Source organism: Peromyscus leucopus, chromosome 2, assembly GCF_004664715.2.
Source record: "Peromyscus leucopus breed LL Stock chromosome 2, UCI_PerLeu_2.1, whole genome shotgun sequence".
Classification (NCBI taxonomy): Eukaryota; Metazoa; Chordata; class Mammalia; order Rodentia; family Cricetidae; genus Peromyscus; species Peromyscus leucopus.
In genome coordinates, this window is record NC_051064.1 from 52730542 (window position 1) to 52751843 (window position 21302).

At 50.7% G+C, this 21302-nt stretch overlaps 1 protein-coding gene across 2 annotated transcripts; it reads right to left on the reverse strand.

Moving 5' to 3' along the window:
• Positions 1 to 3537: 3537 nt before the first annotated feature.
• Positions 3538 to 16955, reverse strand: Aqp7 (aquaporin 7). Of its 2 annotated transcripts, none has more exons than XM_028884044.2 (7): positions 16662 to 16955; positions 13709 to 13826; positions 5420 to 5546; positions 4811 to 4948; positions 4510 to 4628; positions 4119 to 4336; positions 3538 to 3820 (listed from the first exon to the last, which is right to left on the reverse strand). In XM_028884044.2, the coding sequence occupies exons 1-7, from the start codon at positions 16694 to 16696 to the stop codon at positions 3628 to 3630; spliced, it is 948 nt and encodes a 315-aa protein (XP_028739877.1). In that variant the 5' UTR covers positions 16697 to 16955; the 3' UTR covers positions 3538 to 3627. The 2 variants fall into 2 exon arrangements, with proteins under 2 accessions (XP_028739877.1, XP_028739878.1); XM_028884045.2 differs by having other exon boundaries at positions 16646 to 16955.
• Positions 16956 to 21302: the final 4347 nt, after the last annotated feature.

Genomic DNA, 21302 nt, shown 5'->3' on the forward strand with positions numbered 1-21302 from the left:
AGGATCTTCCTTGTGTCTCTATCCTTGAAGCTAGATGGTGTCTGCCACAGACTTTCAACCAGTGTCTACTGAGAGAACGGATAGGCCTGATCTGTGGTGGGGTCAACCATCTTGTGAGCCTGGCACTGAGCAGAAACTGAAAGGTGTTACAGGAGCCAGCCATGGTTCCACAGGCCTGGAATCTCAGCAGGAGGGTTATCAGTTAGAGGCCGGCCTGAGCGACATAAAGAGACCAAGTCTCAAACCAGCAAACCAAAAGCTCGTTTCAGGGCAGGTGTGATGGTTCAGCAGGTAAAAGCACCTGCGTGGAGCGGATGGGGAAAAGAATCAATAAACAGAAGGCTAAGACAGACCCTCATCCCTGGAGCCTGCATAGACCTCTCATATGTCATGCTCACAAGACCCCTGGGGAGGAGGAGCCGTCCAGGGTCAAGAGGCTGGAGTCGTGTAGCAGCCAACCCTTTCCTGGTCACCCCCAGCTCTGGATCGCTTGGCTTTTCATCCTCCTAGCCCGGGACACCAGGTGCACTCAAGCTCCTCTTCCCTTCCTGGTCCCGTGTGACCCCAGCATTCTCCATGCCCGTCAGCCTCCTTCCACTCCCGGGCTGTGACTATATTCCCTCGGTAGAGCTTTTGTGGTACCAGGGATTGAACCAGGGTCTCTCACGTTAGCACTCTGCAATCGAACCACATCCTGATCTCTTTTAGTTTGTGTGTGTGCGTGTGTGTGTGTGCATGCTCACAACTGTCACGGCATTCATGTGGAAGTCAGAGAACGACTTTGGGAGTCATTTCCTTTCACCCATCATGTGGGACCAAGGAATCAAACCCAAGTAGTCAGGCTTGGCAGCAAGCCTGCTCCCCACTGAGTCATCCCACTCCCCATCTTTTATTACATATATTTTACTTTTGTTCTGATACAGGGTCTCACTAAATTGCCAAGGCTGGCCTGAACCTTCAGTGTGACAAGTGTGAGTGACTGTGCTCAGTTCAGGCTCTCTTTTTTTTGTTTGTTTTTAAATACATGACATATACACAGCAGAGTTTATATCACAATATATTATCAGGCACAATCATATAACAAATTCATACATTTAATCGTAGAACTAGAGAATCATTAAAATCTTACATGAAACTTGTGCTCTGAACATGCCCTTAGAGAAACCATCTCTCCTTGTTTTTTTTTTTTTCAAAGATTTATTGTGTATACAGTGTTCTGCCTGCGTGTGTGCTTAGACGCCAGAAGAGGGCACCAGATCTCATTACAGATGGTTGTGAGCCACCCTGTGGGTGCTGGGAATTGAACTCAGGACCTCTGGAAGAGCAGCCAATGCTTGTAACCTCTGAGCCATCTCTCCAGTCCTCATCTCTCCTTTTAAACAGCATTGTTACGCCCCGCCAGTGGTCCTTGTAGGGATGGAGCAAAACCCATCTGCAGGCCACAGTGCGGAGCCGGCCCCTTAGGTGCCCTGCTGGCTCCTCTCAGCATAATGTTTTATAGAGGCATACATATTGATTTGTAACAAAGGAGTTTGTGTACAGCGTTGAAAGTCTACAACTTCTTTTTAAATTCACATTTGCACTTCCCCTTTTTAAACAAACATTTAGAAACATTATTGTACACCCCTCTCAGCATATTGTCTCACGACTTTCTCTGTGGACCCTTCTGTCCCAGCTCCAGCATCCAACACTCAGTAGTATAGTTCAGGTGAGCTTTTAAAACCTCAGCTTGCCGGGCGTGGTGGCACACGCCTTTAATCCCAGGTCTCGAGAGGCAGAGCCAGGCGGATCTCTGTGAGTTCGAGGCCAACCTGGACTACCAAGTGAGTTCCAGGAAAAGCACAAAGCTACACGGAGAAACCCTGTCTTGAAAACCAATAAATAAATAAACAAACAAACAATAAATAAATAAATAAAAAATAAATAAATAAATAAAATCTCACCTTGTCCCCACCTCCAGAAGGAGTCCAGCCTCCTCTGTCCCCTGTTCTCTAAGGCTATAAAGTGTGGCCCTCAGCCCCAGTAAAGGACACTGCACACACCCTCACCCCACCCTCTGCCTACACACATGCACACTCACACACACACTCTGTCTCTCTCTCACACACACACACTTTCTCTCACACACACATACTCACACACACACTCTCTCACACATACATACTCACACACACACTCTCACATACATACATACACACACACACACACACACACACACACACACACACACACACCACTCACACACACAGTCCTCAGACGCAAAGGCCCAGCCTCATCCATCATCATGCATTCCCAGGGCCTGCACAGAGTCAGGGCTCACTCAGCATTCATGGAAATTGATGACAGGTCAGAATGATGATGTCTGCTGACCCCTACCTCATCCCATCACCAGATGGTCTTCTGAGCCTGCTCCCCTCTATGTCATGAGGATTTTTAACGTCTCTTAGCTCTTTGAAGGATGTGTCTCTTTGTTTCCTCCTTCCCAACTCTGGAATCAGTTCCTCCCAGTGGCAGGAAGGAGGGAATTAAAGGCCAACCCCATAAAAGCTTTCACTCCACACCAAGCAATCCTAAGGAAATCAAAACTGATTGTGGAAATGGATTTTTTTTTTTCATTTTTCAAGACAGGGTTTCTCTGTGTAACTTTGGAGCTGTCCTGGAACTCACTCTGTAGCCCAGGCTGGCCTCAAACTCACAGGATCCTTCTGCCTCTGCCCCCTAAGTGCTGGGTTAAAGGTATGCACCACCACCGCCTGGCTTGGAAATAGAGTTTTAAAATTTCAGCTAGGGAGCCGGATGGTGCACACCTTTAACCCCAGCACTTAGGGGCAGAGGCAGAAGGATCTCTGTGAGTTCGAGGCCAGCCTGGGCTACAGAGTTAGTTTCAGGAAAAGGCTCTAAAGCTACACAGAGAAACCCTGTCTCGAAAAGCAAAAAAAAAAAAAAAAAAAAAAAAAAAAGAGTTCATGGCCAGACTCAGTTACATAATACCCTGTTTCAAGGTGGGGGCAGGGGTGGGGGTTGGGGGGGTGGGGAGATGACTCTAAAAGGCCACTGAGGAAGGCACTCATGAAAACAGGTTGAGAAATCCTGGTGTAAACTCTTGGCCTTGCCTTCTCCAGCTCAGAACTGGAGGAAGGAAGAAGCAGGAGACCCCAGAGTATCGTCCCAGGATACCCTCAGAGAGTCCCCAAATCTGGCCCCTATCTCCCAACACATACACCAACGCATGAAGGTCCACCAGTCTGTCTGGTGTCTTTATATCACTGTGAGGCCCCAAGTAGACATTCTCCCAGGCACACCGCTCCTGGGCTGGAAAGAGCTGGTGTCTTTTGTCCCTTATGCCCCTGTACTAAGAAAAGAGCCCAGAAGAACAACCCTGGAATATGCCAGGCAGGGTGGTAAATGCCTATATCCCCAGCACTCAGGAGACAGAGGTGGGAAGAATGCCACAAGTTCAAGGCCAGCCTGCTCTACATGACAAGTTCCCAGAAGAGCCCAGGAGAGAGTGCAGCTGCAGGAGGACCACTACCAGTGAGGTGCGCTTTATTGCAGCAGGGTTGTGGTCACAGATAGCTCTACTTAGAAGCGCTCTAGAGGGACAGAGCCACAGAGGGGTGGGGCAGGTTAGGTGGAAGTGACAGAGGTGAGGGGAACCTTGGGCGATACGGTTACGTTCTGGTTTCCTGGTGCAGAGTTCTCCAGTCTCTGAGGATTCCGTGGTATGCTGGGGTGAATTATGCCCAGGTACACAATGCCACCTATGTAGGCTCCCAGGGTGGGTGCCACCATTGGCACCCACCACCAATTGTCCCCGGCACTGCAAGCAAAGAAAAGGAGGCCTGCTCAGGACACCGAGGCCCAGGATGTCACTTGTATCTAGATCAGACCACCATAGGGTGAGCAAAGAAGCCACTCCATCTACCCTAAGGGACTCTCAGCCTGAATCAGGGACAGTCCAACAGCAGGATCCACATCTGAGGATCTTTGGGCCCCTCCTGATCCCAGACCACCTGGAGACTTCCTAAGATTCTCCTGTGCCGCCCTAACAGCTCACACCCTCTGCCTGCAGGGACCCCCGAGAAGCTGAGAGGAACGGGGTCATGCAGGGGCAGTACCTGAACACTTCTTTGCCCCAGCCAGCAATGAAAGTGAAGATTCGGGGAGGCAAGTCACGGGATGGGTTGATTGCATATCCCGAGTTCATGCCGAGGGACACCCCAATAACGCAAACAAGGATGCCTATCACCAGGGCATCAGCCCCTTGAAGTGATGCACTGTTATCCTTGTCCGTGATGGCGAAGAGACACAGCTGGAGCATTCCGGTCAAGAACACCTGGAGAGTAAATGTCATGGCAACCCACTGAGGACATGGCCAAGTCACAGGCGCTCAGGCAGGACCCCAAATCTGCAGTGGCAGAGATACGTCTTGGTACAATCCCATCCAGGATTCGTCCGTCCTCTTTATCTGTTACCAGGAACTTGAGGTGAGTCACCCTCATCACTGACCTCATCCAAGAAGCCCCGCCACAAGGTCATGTGTTCAGGGAGATAGGTGGCAAAGATGCCTGCGGTGGCCTTGGAACCTGTCACCAACAGCTCTCCGTTTGCAAAATTGTAAATGGCACCTGTGGAGACAGACAGGAGCCTGAGGAGTAAGCGGCTGGAAATACTTCGACAGCTTGACTAGGCTAGGTTTTTTTTGTTTGTTTGTTTGTTTCTCATTCTTCCAGAACTAGATATCAAGATGGCATCTAGCCATAGGTCAGAAAAAGAGGCTGGAGGACCACCATCCGGGAAGAACACTCACTGTAGAATAGTAAGTAGATGGTGGCCGCAGCTGAGAAGGAGCCCAGGCACTGGCCCAGCACATATATGGGAAACTTCTTCCAGGGCATTCGGCCCACGGCACAGGCGGTGAAGGTCACTGCTGCGTTCATGTGTGCCCCTGTCATGAGAAGAGGCGGGGGGGGGGGGGGGGGGGGGGGGGGGGCGGGGGTTAAAAGTAGAGAAACGAGCAACGAAATGAACACGGGCAGCAACAGCAACAATAAATAGGGAAGGCCACTGTTTATGGAGTGTGTCGCCTGTGACAAGAACTCTCTCATGTAACCCTTGAAAGGCCACACACACCTGGGGCCACCATCACCATTTTTACATAAGGCACGTGAGGAGCGAGGTGAATCCTTGGCCTAAGCTAAGCCAGCTAGTGAAAATGGCGAGTCAAAGGGTCCCCGAGGAGTCTGGGAAAGACGGGGGGCAGAGGCAAGGGCTTCACAGAGGCTCCCCTCCCTATGGGTCACCTAAAGGCGCAGCAGAAGGGCCTTCTGTGCCAGAGAAGAACCTCGCTGAGGGGGAAAGAAGCAGCCCCCCCCCCCCGGAAGTCTTGGCCTGTAAGGCCAGACACAGGCTCACTCACCGGAGATGCTGCCCGCCACGTACACTCCCATGGTGACTCCAAAGCCAAAACCCAAGTTGACACCAAGAAAGCTCCCAAGCTTTTGCTGTCCCAGAACCATATGGGCCACGGAACCAAGACCAAATACCTGTGAGGGAGGACTTCTGAGGGAGCTGCCCGCCCAACCTCCCCCAGCAGAGGAAGGCTCAAAACTCAGTTTCTTTTTTTTTTTTTTTTTTTTTGTTTTTTGTTTTTTTAAGATTTATTTATTTATTACGTTTACAGTGTTCTGCCTGCATGTATGCCTGCAGGCCAGAAGAGGCACCAGATCTCATGTAGATGGTTGTGAGCCCATGTGGTTGCTGGGAATTGAACTCAGGACCTCTGGAAGAGCAGCCAGTGCTTTTAACCTCCAGTTTCTAACTCCTCACCACCCCACCCCTATGCCCTCATCCCTGGGCCTCCCCAACATCACTTATAAAGACCACGCCTTCTGCCCAGCAGCGGCGCGGCGGTGGCGGTGGTGGCGCACGCCTTTAATCCCAGCACTTGGGAGGCAGAGGCAGGCGGAGATCCGAGAGTTCGAGGCCAGCCTGGGCTACAGTGTGATCCAGGAAAGATTTCAAAGCTATGCAGAGAAACTCTGTCTCAAACCGCTCCCCGCTCCGCCCCCCAAAAAAAGACCACGCCTTCTTTCTCCAGTCTTTTCTTATAAACTTTCCTCCTTGGCCCCTAGTGAAGCGTCTCAGAGTCAATGAAAGCTGAGTAATGGGGATTTTAAAAGATCCAAATATAGGGTGCTACTATAACTAGTCTCAAGTTTGGAGTGGGAGCAGGGCTTCAAGGAGGACAGCTGGTGTGAATTGGCCCCCTCAAGGCGTCTCACACTATATGCCTAAGGAGGTTCTAACAGTTCATCTGAAAGAAGTATTGTTCTCCCCACTGGGCTACCTGAAGCTTAAAGAAGCTGAAGGATGTGAAGGTCACATCAACGGTGATGTGATGAGCCAAGCATGAATCTAAGAAGCCGTCTATGCAAATCCCTGCTGCCATGAATGTCTTTGTGTTCTTAGAAATACTAACCCCTCAGGCGGTGGTGGTGCACACCTTTAATCCCAGCACAGGCAGGAGGCACAGGCAGGTAGATCTCTGACTTAGAGGCCAGCCTGGGCTACAGAGCGAGATCCAGGACAGCCAGGGCTACATGGAGAAACGCTGTCAAGAAAAAACAACAAACAAACCATAAACAAAAACTAACCCCTCTGCCTGTAAAACCTGATCCTATGTCATAAAGCATTTAGCGGGCCAGTGAGAACAGCTCAGCAGGAAAAGCTGTTCACCACCAAGCCAACCACCTGAGTTTGACTCCAGAACCTATATAGTAGAAGGAGAACACCAACTTCAAAAAGTTGTCCTCTGACTTCCGCTGGTATGATGTAGCACACATATGCCCACACACATATGGACTTATACACACACACACACACACACATAAAGCATAATAAACTTTGTTTTTGGTCTTTTTGAAACAAGATCTCTCTGGATAGCACTGGCTGTTCTGGAACTCGCTCTGTAGACCAGGCTGGCCTAGAACTCAAGAGATCCACCAGACTCTTCCTCCTGAGTGCTGGGATCAAAGGCATCTGCCACCACTGCTCAGCTCATAATAAACTTTTAAAAATAAAAACATACTCAGATGTCACTTCCTTTGAGATGTCCATGTGTTCATACATGTGTTGTGAAGAGATCTCTACTGTTACTGTTGGGCTGCTGGCAAAGGGTCTACAGATGTGTCCTCTAACGTGGCAGCCACTGACCACATGTGGTTGTTATGTGCTTGAGTGTGGCTACTACAAACAGGACCTGCCATTAGGTGTAAAACATGTACCAGATTTCACATACTTAGAATCAGAAATGAGGATCACTTTAGTAGTTTTCCACTGACTACTTATGACATGTGTTAAATACCATAATAATTCAAAATAATTTCACCTGTTTCTTTCACCTTTTTAATGTGGCTACTATGAAAAAACTACGTATCTGACTGATTGTGTTTCCCTTGTACGCCTTTGTTTATGAGAGAAAAAAAACCTAAGAAATTGTGGGTATGAGAGCTGGAAGCAACTCCATCAGTGGGTGATGATACCAGGAGAGGGCACAGAGCTGAGCCTGTGCAGGACTCGGGGTGAGTGTTAGAAATGTCAGCTGCTGCGTATACTGAAACAGAAGAAATAATGCCATGGACACCAGGGAGAGATGGCATCCTGAGGAGGGCAGAGTCAGCTCTGTCTCGGCAGCCTGAGTCACAAGTGTAAAGGTCTAAAGAGCAGTCCTTCGGGTGTGACACTCCAAAAGTCATTTGTAAGGTATTGAGTCCTGTGTTGTCAGGCCTTGGGGGCAGTGCTGGGTCCAGAGATTAAGAGGTAAATGATGGTGAGGAAAAGTCTAATTTTTTGTTTCCTTTTGTGTTTTGGACACAAGGTCTCACTATATTGCTCAGAATAGCTTCAAGCTCCTAAGCTCAACTATCCTTCTGTCTCAGGCACACATCACTGGGTCCAGCAAAGGTAATTCTGAGGGACAGTGTTGTTGGATTCTTCCTGGTGTGTGAAGCAGTAAGGGTGAACAATCAGGGCCCTCACTCATGCAAGGAAAGTGCTGAGCCGTTGAGCCGTGACCCCAGAAGATAAGGAGGAACTGGGAAGAGCTGGTATAGACTGGTGCCATGTTTGGGTCTTGTGTTGTTTTGGGTAGAGAGACTTTGGTATGCTCATAGGGAGAGAGAGAGGGAGAGAGAGAGAGAGAGAGAGAGAGAGAGAGAGAGAGAGAGAGAGAGAAGCGTGAGATGGGAAAGCACCTGGGTGGGAGGGGGGTGACTGGTGCAGAGGTGGAGAGGCTCCTGGAAGGAGGCATCTGCTCCAGCTGAGGGGGGGTGGGTACATGCACAGGTCACAGGTGAGAGGCACAGGAAGGGGAGGAACTGGGTACAGTGAGCCTCCTGATGATTTCCTCTGGTGAGCAGCAGATCAAGCAGTTTCCAGAGTGGGGGGCACAGGTGGGAAGAGCCAGGCCTAGCGTGGTGATGCACAGCTGTAATCCAGCACTCCAGAGGCAGAGGGTTAGTCTAAATTTGAGGCGTCATCTTTTACATAGTATCTTCCAGGCCAGCCAGGGTCCAGGGCTATAAATGTAGTGAGACCTTGTCTCTAAAAAACGAACTGGGGAGATGGCGTGCCACCCAAGTGTGAGGACCAGAGTTCAAATCTCCAGAAACCCACTTAAATGCTGAATGGTGTGGAATCACCAGTAATTCCAACCCCAGAAGGCAAAGACAGGGAGGATCCCCAGAGTGATCAGCCAGAAAGACTAGCCACACCAGAAAGTTCTAGGTTTGATTGAGAGCCACTGTCTCAATGATTAAGGTGGAAGGGTGGTGATTCTCAACCCGAATCTTTGGTCTCCACATGCACACGCACACCACACATGAAAAATGGAAAACAGCAAGCAAGCCACCTCGGCAGAGCAGGACAAGCCTGTAATCCCCAATTTGAGGCTAGCCTGGACTACACAGTGAGACCCTGTCTAAAACAAACAAACACACACAAGGGAGAGATGGCTATGAAGGGTTCACAACACGCCCCCGCCACGGTCGCATTTACCAGGCGGACACTTCCGCCTAGCCAATTCCGGTCAGGCCGGACACCTCCGCCTAGCAAGTTCCGGCCAAGGCATCTCGTGTGACCAGAAGCGGTGACGTTACATGGCTACGTAAGCACGCAACGTGACCATGTGATCTACGCACAGAGTAGTGACGTGACCTGGCCATGCCCCCAGCCGGTTTTTAAAGCGGAGCGCCATATTCCCGGTTCTCTCTCTTCTCTCCTCTTCCTCTTCTCCACGCACGTGTCTCTCCCACAGGCCTGAGCACTCTCTATCCCTTTATCTCTAATAAACTCTTATAAGCGGATTCTGTCGTGTTTCGTGACGTTTCCTTGCAGGGTAAGAACACAACGCAGCTAAATAGCTAACAGGCTAGTGGCTAAGAGTTCTGAGTACCCATGTCAGGTGGGCTCACAACTGCCTGGAACCCCATCTTCAGGGGGAATCTAATGCCTCTGGCCTCTGTGAGCACCTGAACTCACATGCACATACGCACCAGTATACACACACACACACACACACACACACACACACACACACACACACACCTTAGGGAGGAAGGGAGACAGCCCCCAAAGCAGAGAGAGGCAGGTGAGCTGGGCTCCCTGGGTCCTGCGGGAGCCCAGGACAGGGGCAGCGCGCCCAGAGATGGCCTGACTTGCAGTCGGGGTTGGGGGGAGTGGGGGAGTGTGGGGGGGAACACAGCTTGAGCAAACAGGAGCTGGTGGGTGTGGAGGAAGACCAGACCAGGGACAGGCCGGAGATACGGGAAGGGGCAAGGCCTGGATGAGCATGGAGGGGTTGCAGACAGGAAGTCCTACTTCCGTTCTCCTCATTCAATGCCTTTGACTCTGTTGTTTGCTCCTGAGACGATTACATGCGTGTGCCACCACACCTAGCTTCAAAACCATTTGTTGGAGCTGGAGAGACGACTCAGAGGTTAAGAGCACTGTTCTTCCAGAGGGACCCAGGTTCAGTTCCCAGCGCCCACATGGCAGCTCACAACTGTCTGTAATTCCAGTTCCGGGGGACTGGACACCCTCACACAGAATATATATGGGCAAAACACCAGTGTACATTAAATAAACAAATAAATAAATAAATAAATACATGATAGAATAAATAATAGATCATAAAAACATTTGCTAAAGATGATGAACAAGTGAACCAATGTCACATGATGAGATCCTGCAGCCAGCCTTCCCAACTGCCAGTGAATGGCCCTGATCCACACCCAGCACACGGGGTTTTGTTTGTAGAGTTGATTTTGGAAGTTTCAGCTGCTCTTAAAAAGGAGACGATCTGGGAATGGTGGCCTTCAGTCCACTCTCCGTGACTACACCCTTGTACAGATAGGACCAAAGCCCTTTGCACCCTCCCGCCAGTCCATGACACGGGAGTCTGCAATCCTTGCCCTGTACCTCCCACGTACAGCCAGGTTTCCAGGGCTCTGATGCCTCCAGCCCTTCCTCTCCCAGGTCTGTGAATGTAGCCCAGCCCATCCAAGTGGCAGCACCAGCCAGGAAGCTTGCTCTCAGAACAACAACTCATCCCAGCTGCAGTGAATAGAGCCCAAGGTCACATTGGCCTTTTTTGGCACAACCTTTACCCTGGTGATTCACTGAGCTTCCTATCACCAAAAAAGCCCCCGCTTCTTGGCCCAAGACAAGGAACTAAAAATAACAACAGCACACTGTCCTACGGAGAAGTTTAGCTTCAGAAAGGTCTTTTTACAAGTGGTCTTTCTCAAACCTCACAGAAAATCAGTGGAGCAAATGCTTCTGCTCCCACTGTACAGATGGGGCCTGAAGCCCAGAAGGTGCTCTTGAACTCCGCAGAGACTGAAAGCAAGTGCCCCACCCCCACCCCAGCTGGAGGAGAGTCAGCATGCCTCGACCTTAGCTACCTTTGCCATCTCCAAGCTGAATGGGAGGGCAAAGAGATGAGGGGTCAGGACAGACATCAGCCTGGCCTGGATTTGATTTCGACTTTGGCAGTGGACTTAGTCTCACAGAACCTCTTCATTTTCCCATCTGTAAAATAGGGGTGATAATAGTACCTACCTCAGGCCAGGCATGATGGTACAACACCCTTAATTCCAGCACTCAGGAGGCAGGGGCAGAGGAGTTCAAAGTTGAAGTCAATTGAGGCTGCGCAGAAATGTCTTGTTTTAAATAAATAATTTTGGGGGTATGGGGGGTTTCGAGACAGGATTTCTCTATGTAGCTCTGGAGCCTGTCCTGTATCTCATGCTGTAGACCAGGCTGGCCTCGAACTCACAGAGAACCACCTATCTCTGCCTCCCGAGTGCTGGGATTAAAGGCGTGTGTCACCACCACCCAGCTAATAAATAAAACTTTTAAAGGAAAGAAAGCTGGTAAAAATAACCCAGCAGGTGAAAGGCCTTGCCAAGCCTGGCAACCAGAGTTCGATCCCCAGGACCCACGTAGGAGGAGAGAGCCCACTCCCATGAGTTGCCCTCTGGCCTTCCAGCTCTCACTACGGCATGCTTGCACCCATACAAAATATAAAAACATATACACGCCCAAGAAAAAAAAATCAATTACAAAACTTCAAAAGGAAGGACCAAGGGCGTAACCGGGATCCAGTGATAGAGCATGTGTCAAGTGCTCAGGTTCCAGGTTTGGCCCCCGGTACCTCCAAAGAAAGAAAGAAAAAAAAAGCAAATGCAGGCCGTGTGTCGGTCCATGGGCAGTCCCTGCTAGGCGCCCGCCAGCCTCCCCGTTCCAAGGTCTAACAGCCTTCACAGGACTGGAATGTTGTCATCAATGAGTTACTTTGCCCTGGGTTAAGGAGGAACAAGATCAGGCTGTCCTCTCCACAGCTCAGGAGCCAAAGGAGGTGGGGATGGAGGTGGGGGATGCAAAGGAGAGTATCAAGAGTGCCTGTCAAAATGACAAGGAACCTAGAGGCGTGCACACACACACACACACACACACACCGCACTGCATGCAATTTTTTAAAAACTTTTTTAATTTTGAAAAAACCCAGGCTGGAGAGAGAGCTCAGAGGTTAAGAACACTGGCTGTTCTTCCAGAGGACCCAGGTTCAGTTGGCAGCACGCACATCAGGCAGTTCACAGGAGATCCAACCCTCTCTTCTGATCTCCAGACACCTGCACTAGCATACAATACCCACACAAGTGTATGTAAAGTTAAAAATAAAGTCTTAGAAAAGCAAAATAATAATAAATAAATAACAAGAAACCAACTATACACACACGTGTGTGTGTGTGTGTGTGTGTGTGTGTGTGTGTGTGTGTGTATCATGTATACTGGGTGTTGGCACTTGGCTCTCTTCACATAAGTCTGCCAGCTCAATGCTAGTGTTCACATTTGCCAACACAGACTCTAACTGTGAACTGTTAAAATGCACATCACATGGAACATGATATGGCTGAACCAGAACTCAGACCCAACTCCCAAACCCAGGAGCTGGGATTCCACACCAGGAAACTGGGAAGTCAGGCTTCCCAGGGAGCCAGGGAGACCTGCTGCAGCCAGCTGTTGATGGTCAGGGTTAGAAGAGCCGCGGTGTCCAGAGTCCCTCCCATGTCATTAAGTGTGAACCATTTTTATAACCACCCTGCGGCCAGGTGAACTTTACCTCTTTCCCTGCGGCCTCCCTTGAGCCGCGGCACCCCATCTAAAGACCTCCTGAACCTCCCCACGACTGTGCTCCAGAACGGCCCCTCAGAGCTTCCCACCGTCTGTCTGCCTGGTCTCCATCCCTGGCTCTGTCAACACCCACTTTCCAAGCCCCACAACGACAACAGCCTGACGACGGGCTCCTTCCCACAATTACCTTGTGAAATCCAAATACGACTGCAGCGTTCTACTACTTTTTAAAAATTGTGTGTGTGTGTGCGTGTGAGTGAGTGTGTACGTGGAGGTCAGAGGACAACCGTGTGAGAGCATGCTCTCCTTCCGTCTTTACCTTAGCTCCAAGGATTGAACCCAGGTCATTGCTCAGACTCGCACATCAAGCACCTTTCCCTGCCGAGCCACCTCGCCATCCTCCATTGCCCTGTTTGGTAGCCTCCCCACTTCCCTCACAGCAGTTCTCAAAGGTCTCCCCACCTTTCATTATGTAGCCCAAGACTGGTCTTGAACTTGTGATGCAGCAGTAAGACGAAGGACTGGAATTCCCAACTGCCCTGCCTCAAGCTCCTATTACAGGTGTGCACCACCGTGCCCAGGTCGTTCAGCATTGTCTCTTTTTTGTCTGACTTGTTGATTCATTGTATTTTGTTTTGTTCTCAGACAGTTCCTTGCAGTGAAACCCTGGCTAGCTTAGAACTGGCTATGTACACTGGGCTAGCCTCAAAGTTCCTTCAATCCTTCTGCCTCAGTCTCCCAAACGCTGACATTGCACACACCCCCACCACCACGCCTTGCCTCTCAATCTCCTCACTATAGGTTTTCCTTCCTCCCTCACCCACCAGCCCGATTCCATTCTATCCTGACCTATCATGAGCCTGCTTCTGTCCCAAAAAAGACTTGATGAGAAAGGCTTCTCTTCCTCTGATTCTTTCCCAAGCTCCCAGCTCAGAGGCAGGGGAAGAAATGCTATGACCCGTGGGGTCAGCACTGGGCCCCCACACACACCCAAGGCCACCCGCTCACTCACCATCATGACATAGGTGCTCATGAACTCTGCCAGGCACTCCCGCACCATCTCCTTCTGCAGTATCCTTTGCATGGGCCTGAGCACGTGCACGGGGGCCATCGTGGGTCTCGGGGTGGTCCTGAAGCAGCAAACCAAACCAACGAACGGAAGAGTCAAGTCTGCCTCCTGCCCATCGGCCCTTCAACTCACGGCTGAGTTAATGGGTAACCTGGCAGCCTCTCCCCAGGTCCCTTCTCTGGCCCAGGGCAGTAGGGAGAGCTGGGATGAGAGCTACCTGAGAACCACGGGGACATGGAGAGATGACCCAGCTAGTCCCCTCCTCCCTATAGCCCCAGACTGAACAGGTAGGAAGGGTGTACCAATGTGGCCACTTTGCAAAGAGGTAGGCCGGGAGCTGAAAGTGCAGTCTGCATTGACTGGGGGGAGCAGACGGGAAAAGGTGCTTGAATGTGCCTGGGGGGAGCAGATGAGGACCGGTGCTTGAATGTGCCTGTCTCTTTGCAGGAGTCAGAGCTTGGGGCCACAGGCCAGGGTTTAGGAGCAGCGGGCCACTCTGTAGAGCACACGAGGTGTGGCAAAATCTGATGCTGGGCTCTCCGAACAGCAAGAGCTAGGTTCTTCAGAAGATGGGGGGAAGGCTCAGCAAAGGCACTGGGCTCCACAGCCAAGCCAGCACAGAGATGCTAGAGAGTGAATGAACAAGCAATAGAGAGGAAGAAAGGAGGGGCAGAGTCTTACTGCCCCTCGAATCCTCATGCCAGGCCCACAGATGGGCAGCAAATACTGGCTGAATAGATGAGAGCCCAGGCCATCTACTTCTTGTTCTTAGCCAGATCGACACCGAAGCTTCCTAACCTGCCTCACCCTTGGTTCAGGCTTGCTCAATAAAACCTCTGTGGGAGGGGCAGCTAGACAAAAAATGAGTTTCAGGCACCAGTGTCTGTTAGGGCGCCCAGGGCTGGCATGTGGGGAGGTGCTGGATCTGGAGGATGAAGAAAAGCTGAGCAGATGCGGTTTTGTGGGCTTTGAGAAATAGGGCAGATGTGGTTCCCTGGGCTTTGGGAAATAGGGCAGATGTGGCTGCTACGCGGCCTTTGGGGAAACAGGTTAGTGGTAGACTCAAAGGTGGGAGGCATGAAGTCTAAGTGCTTCAGGGTATCAGTGAGTAGATGTGAGCCATGATGGGAAGGGAAACGTTAAGGACGTGGCCTTGACTTCTCACTGGAGCTGAGGAGAAGGGCAGCCCTGAGCTGAGACCATAGGAAGAAGAGTGTGTGGCTGGGGAGGGGGGGGGGGGGGGGGGGGTGGGTGGAGAAGGTCATTTTCACCTGGGATCTGAGCTGCTGGTGAGACCCCAGCAGGTCTTATGAAGTGGGTCTAAAGCCCAGAAGGGAGGCCATGGCTGAGAGAGCAGTGTCATCAATGCAGGAACCCCTCGGTCTGTAAGTCCAAGAGAGGGCCCGGCACAAACCTCTGTGCCCCGTGGCAGTCAGCAATAAATGGAATAAGCAAGCGTGCTTGCCTGGGAGGGTGACAAGTCCTACGGAGATCTGGAAACCGGAGGAAGGGGAACTGGGAATGCAGGGTCTGCGCAAGGAGTGTGGCCGGAAGTGAGGTGATCACAGGAAGCCTTACTGAGAAGCCTCATGGAAGTTAGCCGAGGAGGCGACAGAGGGACTGTGTGGGTACGTGTGCAGAGAGCTCCCGGAAGAAGGAACAGATGCTGAAGGAGTCTACGCATGTGTCTGTGCAGCCTGGAGAGGAAGGAGAGCGAGGCCTGGGGCAGAGGACAAGCCAGGGCCAGTGCAGAGACTTGGCTTTTATTTCACCCCAAGAGAGCTGTGCCCAAGAGTCCAAAAAGTGATGGATTTGGTTTAGTTAAGAGTCATTTACACCGGGACAGTCAGAACCTGTTCACCTGGATCCTCATCTGATCTTCAGAGTTTCCCCTCAGTCCAAGGCCCAGCTTGATCTAGGCTGTGCCGTGGGGCATCAGAGAAAAGTAGGCTGAGCCCCATGGGCTACTGGGTGGGTGGGAAAGAGGGGGCCCACAAGAACAGCTGCCCTGAGGGAAATGCTGGGCACAGGACAGGGACTAGAGCTGGGGGTTCGAGGGATGCTAACCACCTTGGCTGGATTGTCTGAGCCATTGTTTACCTTTCTGATTTTTAGATGCTGCGGAACCAGAAAGGAACCTAGGGCTGAGGGACACGGGACTTGGCCCCACATTCCCGCCAGACCTCGGGTTCCCAGGGAAGAAATCATCCAGCAGCTCTTACCAGTGTGACTCCCCCAAACCCAGGCAAGCTTGAGGGAGGGGACCATCGGGAGGGAGCGAGGAAGTTCACCTCAAGCAGTTGCTAGGGGCCCTGTAGTCCCACACTTTTTACCCATGCTGTCTCAGGACCCTGGACCTCAAGACCAGGCTCTTCAGAAGTCCTCCTGGTCTTCCAAGTCTGCCATCGACCCACCTATCCTAAAACTTACCCTGTATCCCATCCTCTCATGCTGTCAAGGTAACTCTTGAGCTGCCCTCGGCCAGGCTCTCTCCAATTTTCTCTGGATGAAGTGCCAATTTCTACCCTTAACCCTAATGGCAGAACCGCTGAGTCCTGACCCAGCCTCTGAGGAGGACTCCAGGGAGGAAGCCAGCAGCAGATCCATCTCTGACCTGCCTCTCTTCTGCCCAGTCTTTGGGACTGGATCTTCAGAGGTTCCTTCCTCCCTCCAGCAAGCGTAGCACAGCAGACCCTCCCAAACTCTGCCCCCCTCAGCGACTCTGCCACAGCCAAGCTACAGCTCATCTGTCCATGTCACACAGCCACACTGGGCCTGAACCAGAACAGAAGGTCCTGCTTCGACTCCTGACGAACCTTCTTTCCCAAACAATTCCATAGTCCCCCCTAGGTGGTCGCTGCCGGGCTTGTCCCGGCCTACCTGGAGCCCCACTCACTCTGCTGAAGTGCTGAGGTGTTTTTCAGACTCCATCTGGGTCCCTCGGTTAATGGCGAAGCTGGCCTTGAGTCTGTTCCTCTAACGCGGTGGCAGACTTGAGCTGCGACCGGAGCTCTGCCGTCTCTGAGGCCTCAGTTAGAGCCTGCCTCTTAGCCCTGTCCAAGGTGGCCCTGAGTCCTGCTGTGCTCCTCCAAAGGAGAGGTCAGTAGGGTAGGGGGTGTGGCTCATGCCGCTTAAGCCAAGTCCACACACACGGCCCAGAATAGCATCCCTGTGCCACTTGCCAGTAGCTCCATGGAGACTGAGTTCTGAGCCATTGTGAGATCAGAGGTGAAGTTCCAGGTATCCACTGGGTCATAGTCCCAGAGGAAAGGCCGATCCTACAAGCCAAGCGTCTGGCTTATCTCTAAGGCCAGAGCCAGAGATAGCCTGTGGAATTGTGCAGAGGCTCCTGAGACCCAGGCTGTAGAGAAAGCCATGCAGGTGGGGCCTGCAGGTAGAAGTTTCCAGAAGTCAACAGAGAGGAGGAAGAAGGATGGGGAAAGCAATCCTGGGTCAGTTCTCAAAGAGCCCTCAACCAGAAGAAGAGCGAGGGAAATTAGGCCCTGTCCTCAGGGGTCCCCATCTTGGAGGGGAGTGGAAAATCCAGACCTGGTCTTTGGGGGTCCCATCCTAGGCCCTGTGTTTTAGACACTGCCTCTCTCAAGAAAGACAAGCGCTGGGTTCCATGGGAGAAACCAAGCTGGCCCAGCACGGGGCTGGAGCTCAGGAAATTAATGGGAACTCAGTGATGAGGGTGGGGTCAGGAAGGATCCTGAGGATCACCTATAGTCAAAGAGGTCCTCTGGATTCAGGGGCCCGGATGGGGCTAGAAGAACAGGGCAGGTGTGGAAGTGTCAGCAGGGACTGCAATTCTAAAGCCTGAGGGTGGGCGCCTACTGTTGGAGAGGGAAGCCATGGGCAGGAAACCCAGGGAGACCCACAGCTTCTTGATGGGAGAAGTTATAGGAGTTATAGGAGGCGGTTGCCCCAAAGTCTTGTATGGGGCCAGGGTGGTGTTGGAGCACACACTAGGGAGGCAGAGGCAGGCAGATCTCTGTGAGATTGAGGCCAGCCTGGTCTACAGAGCGAGTTCCAGGACAGCCAGGGCTACACAGAGAAACACTGTCTCAAAAAACAAAAATAACAATAACAACAACAAAAGTCTTGTATGGTGATTAAACTGTCCTCTAGAGATCGTTTGACATGGCGGCACATGTCTGTAGCCAGCTCCCATGATGCAGAAACAGGAGAGATACAAGTTTGAGCCCAGCCTGGACTACATAGTAAATTCCAGGTCATCCAGAGCCACACAGTAATCCCAGTGCTTGGAAAGCAGGGCAAATGACGTCAGCCTGGTCTACATAGTGAGTTCTGGGCCAGTTGGTGCTATATATGGCGAGAGTCTATCTCAAAGACTAAATGAAGAGACACATACTTACAATCAGTAGTTCAAGGTCATCCTCAACTACATAACAAGTTTGAGACTAGACATACTGGGCTACAAGACACTATCTTAAAAAAAGAAAGGAGAGACAGAGAGAGAGAGAGAGAGAGAGAGAGAGAGAGAGAGAGAGAGAGAGAGAGAGAGAGAGAAAGAAAAATGAAAAAGAAAACAGTGAGTGTGGAGAGGTATGTGAAAAGAGGAAAAATACTGTCCTCTAGAGGGAGCCAAAGACCAGGCCACGTCTGGAACCTGCAGAGCAGGTACACACGCACCTAACACAACTCTCCCAGCAGCTCAGGACTGCAGCCCCAGAAGCCAAAGGTTCTCTCTCACTCCCTAGCAGATCCTAAGTGGGCTCAGACTGCTGCATTTCTTCCAGGAAAGGAGAGTTGCACCCTGGGAAAGAGGGACACTTGCCTTCACCCCTGCCCTATGCGTTCGGTCCGGTCAGAGATCAAGTAAGGTCAAGAGTGAGCTATGGGCTGGCTGTGATGGCACACGTCTTTAATCCTGTGAGTTCGAGGCCAGCCTGGTCTACAGAGTGAGTACCAGGATAGCCAGGGCTACACAGAGAAACCTTCTCTTGGAGGAAGAAAAAGGGTGGGGGAACTATGGAACCAGGTGGGGCGGTGCACACGTATAATCCCTGCACTTGGAAGGCTCTGGTCAAAAGTACTGAGTTTGAGGATAGCCTGGGCAACACAGAGAAACTCTGAGTCAAATAAACAAAGCTTTTTTAAATTTTTAATAGAGTCTTCTCTCATACAATACACCCCAACCACAGTTTCCATGAAGCCAGAGCTTGGCACTTAGACTAGAAAGGGAGAGAGAGAATCTATGTTAGGGTCAAGCCAAGGGGCACATTTACTTAACTGGATGTGGAACCAAGGTGGAGACAGCCCCATCTGTCTCACAGGCAAGCAAAGGAAACTTCGAATTCATGGTAATAGGCAGAAGGAATATCCAATCTAGAGAGGCAAGAGTCTTCCAGAAAAGGCGGCATGGAAGCTGAATCCTCCAAGATTCAGCCAGAGAGAAAGAGAATCTCTATTGAAGCTGCTTGAAGGCCCAGAGGATTGTGAAAATCGAATCTGGAAATGGAGAGTGGTTTACAGAGGGGGAAGACATGGGCTAGAGTTACTATGAAAGGCTTTACCTGGTTTTGACGCTACCCCAAGGGCCACACAGCCTCTAAAGGGATCTAACTCAGCCAAGAGCAGAGTGAAGCCTCTCTACTATACCCCAGAGACCCTGGGCTTCCAGCCACTTCCAGAGGAGCGTCCAGTCAAAGAATGAGCAGGTGCTATCGGCCCAGATAGCTCAGGGTTATCCGGGAATCACAGGAAGAGGGGTTCAGGACTGTGGGGTGCAGGGGGACTAAGAAGGAATGGGTGGGCGGGAGGTGGAAACCCAGGCCCTGGGCTGCCCAGAGGCTGTGGAGCCAGCTGGTAGCGGCGCTGAGTTATGGAAGGGCCGGTGAAGCAATGTGTTTGCAGAGCGTTGTCTGGGAGGGCTGACAGGGCCGAAGGTGGTCTCCTTGCTAAAAACCTGGAAGCTAGGAGACAGAGGGTTCCACAGAGGCGAGGGGAGAGGCTGCTGGAGGCACCAGGAGCAGAGGGAGGGAGGGATCGGAATAATGAATCACACGAGTCTGGACAGGATCAATGCAGATAATTGGGGACAGAGAGGGCACACCCAGAGCTCTTTCTCCTAAGGGTAGGCTCTGAGTAGGGTTACCACACAAAATACAAGACAGTTAAATGTGAGTTTCAGAGAAACAGCATTTACCATGTTTAAGAGATATTTATAGTTAAAAAAACTTTTTAATTGTTTCTCTGAATAGTGTGTATGTGTTTATTTGTATGCCAGGAATCAATCCCAGGTCTTCACTTGGTGTGGTAAGTGAAGACCTTTAATCCCAGTACTGGTGAAGCTGAGGCAGGAGGATCACATATTTGAAGCTAGGCTGAGTTACATAACAAGTACCAGGCCAGCCAAGTCTGTATAGCAAGACAAGAGTCTGTCTCAAAACAACAAAAACAAAGGTTGTTGTTCTTCCAGAGGACCTGGGTTCGAGTCCCAGCACCCATATGGTAAGTAACAACTGTCTGTAATTCCAGTTCCAGGAGATCTGACGCCCTCTTCTGGCCTGTGTGGGTACCATGTGATGTACAGACAAATAATACCCATACACATAAAATAAAATGAAATTTAAAAGAAAAAACAAACGATGGTGAGATGGCTGTGTGAGTCTAAGCCTGACGACCTGAGTCACATCCCAGGACTCAAATAATGGAAGAAGAAAACTGACTCCCAAAGGTTGTCCTCTGACCGCCACAGATGCATACAAAAAACAAATAATGTACATATTTTAAAAAGCACAATCCAGCAGGGCAGGGTAGCCACGCCTTTAACCTCAGCACTTGCTTGGCAGAGGCAGACAGATCCCTGTGAGTGTGAGGTCAGCCTGATCTACATACAACCATGGATATCTAGGGACACTCTGTCTCAAAAAAAAAAAAAAAAAAAAAAGAAAGAAAATAAATAAAGATGAAAAGCACAAACAAGCTTTGCAAAATGGCAGTATCATAACCAATGAGGTTTATCTGAGGCACTATTTTGGCTAACAAAAAAAAAAAAAAAAAAAAAAACCATTAAAAAAAAATGCTCTACTACTGAGCTACACCCTGCCCTAAACTTTTGTTTTTTAACATCATTTTATTTATGTGTGTGGGGTGGTTTGGGTTTTTTTGTTTGTTTGTTTAGTTGATTGGTTTGGGTTTCGAAGTGTGTGTGTGTGTGTGTGTGTGTGTGTGTGTGTGTGTGAGTATGAGAGCGTGTGTTGAGATAGTGTCTTACTGTGTTGCCCTGACTGGCTGGGAAATCACCATGTATACCAGGGTAGTTTTGAACTCCCAGACATCATCCTGTCCCTCCCAAAGTCATGTGCCACCATGCCCCATGGCAAGTGAGCAGGGGGGCAGGCAGAGGTCAGAGACAGACCCACAGGAGTTGATTCTCTCCTTCTGCGGTATGGGTCCTGGGGCTTGAACTCAGGTGTCCGGCTCTTAGCCGTGTCTTTACCCAATGATCCATCTCTTCAACCTCATACCCCTGAAATTCTGTAACTGGCCATCCTATATTTTTATTTGT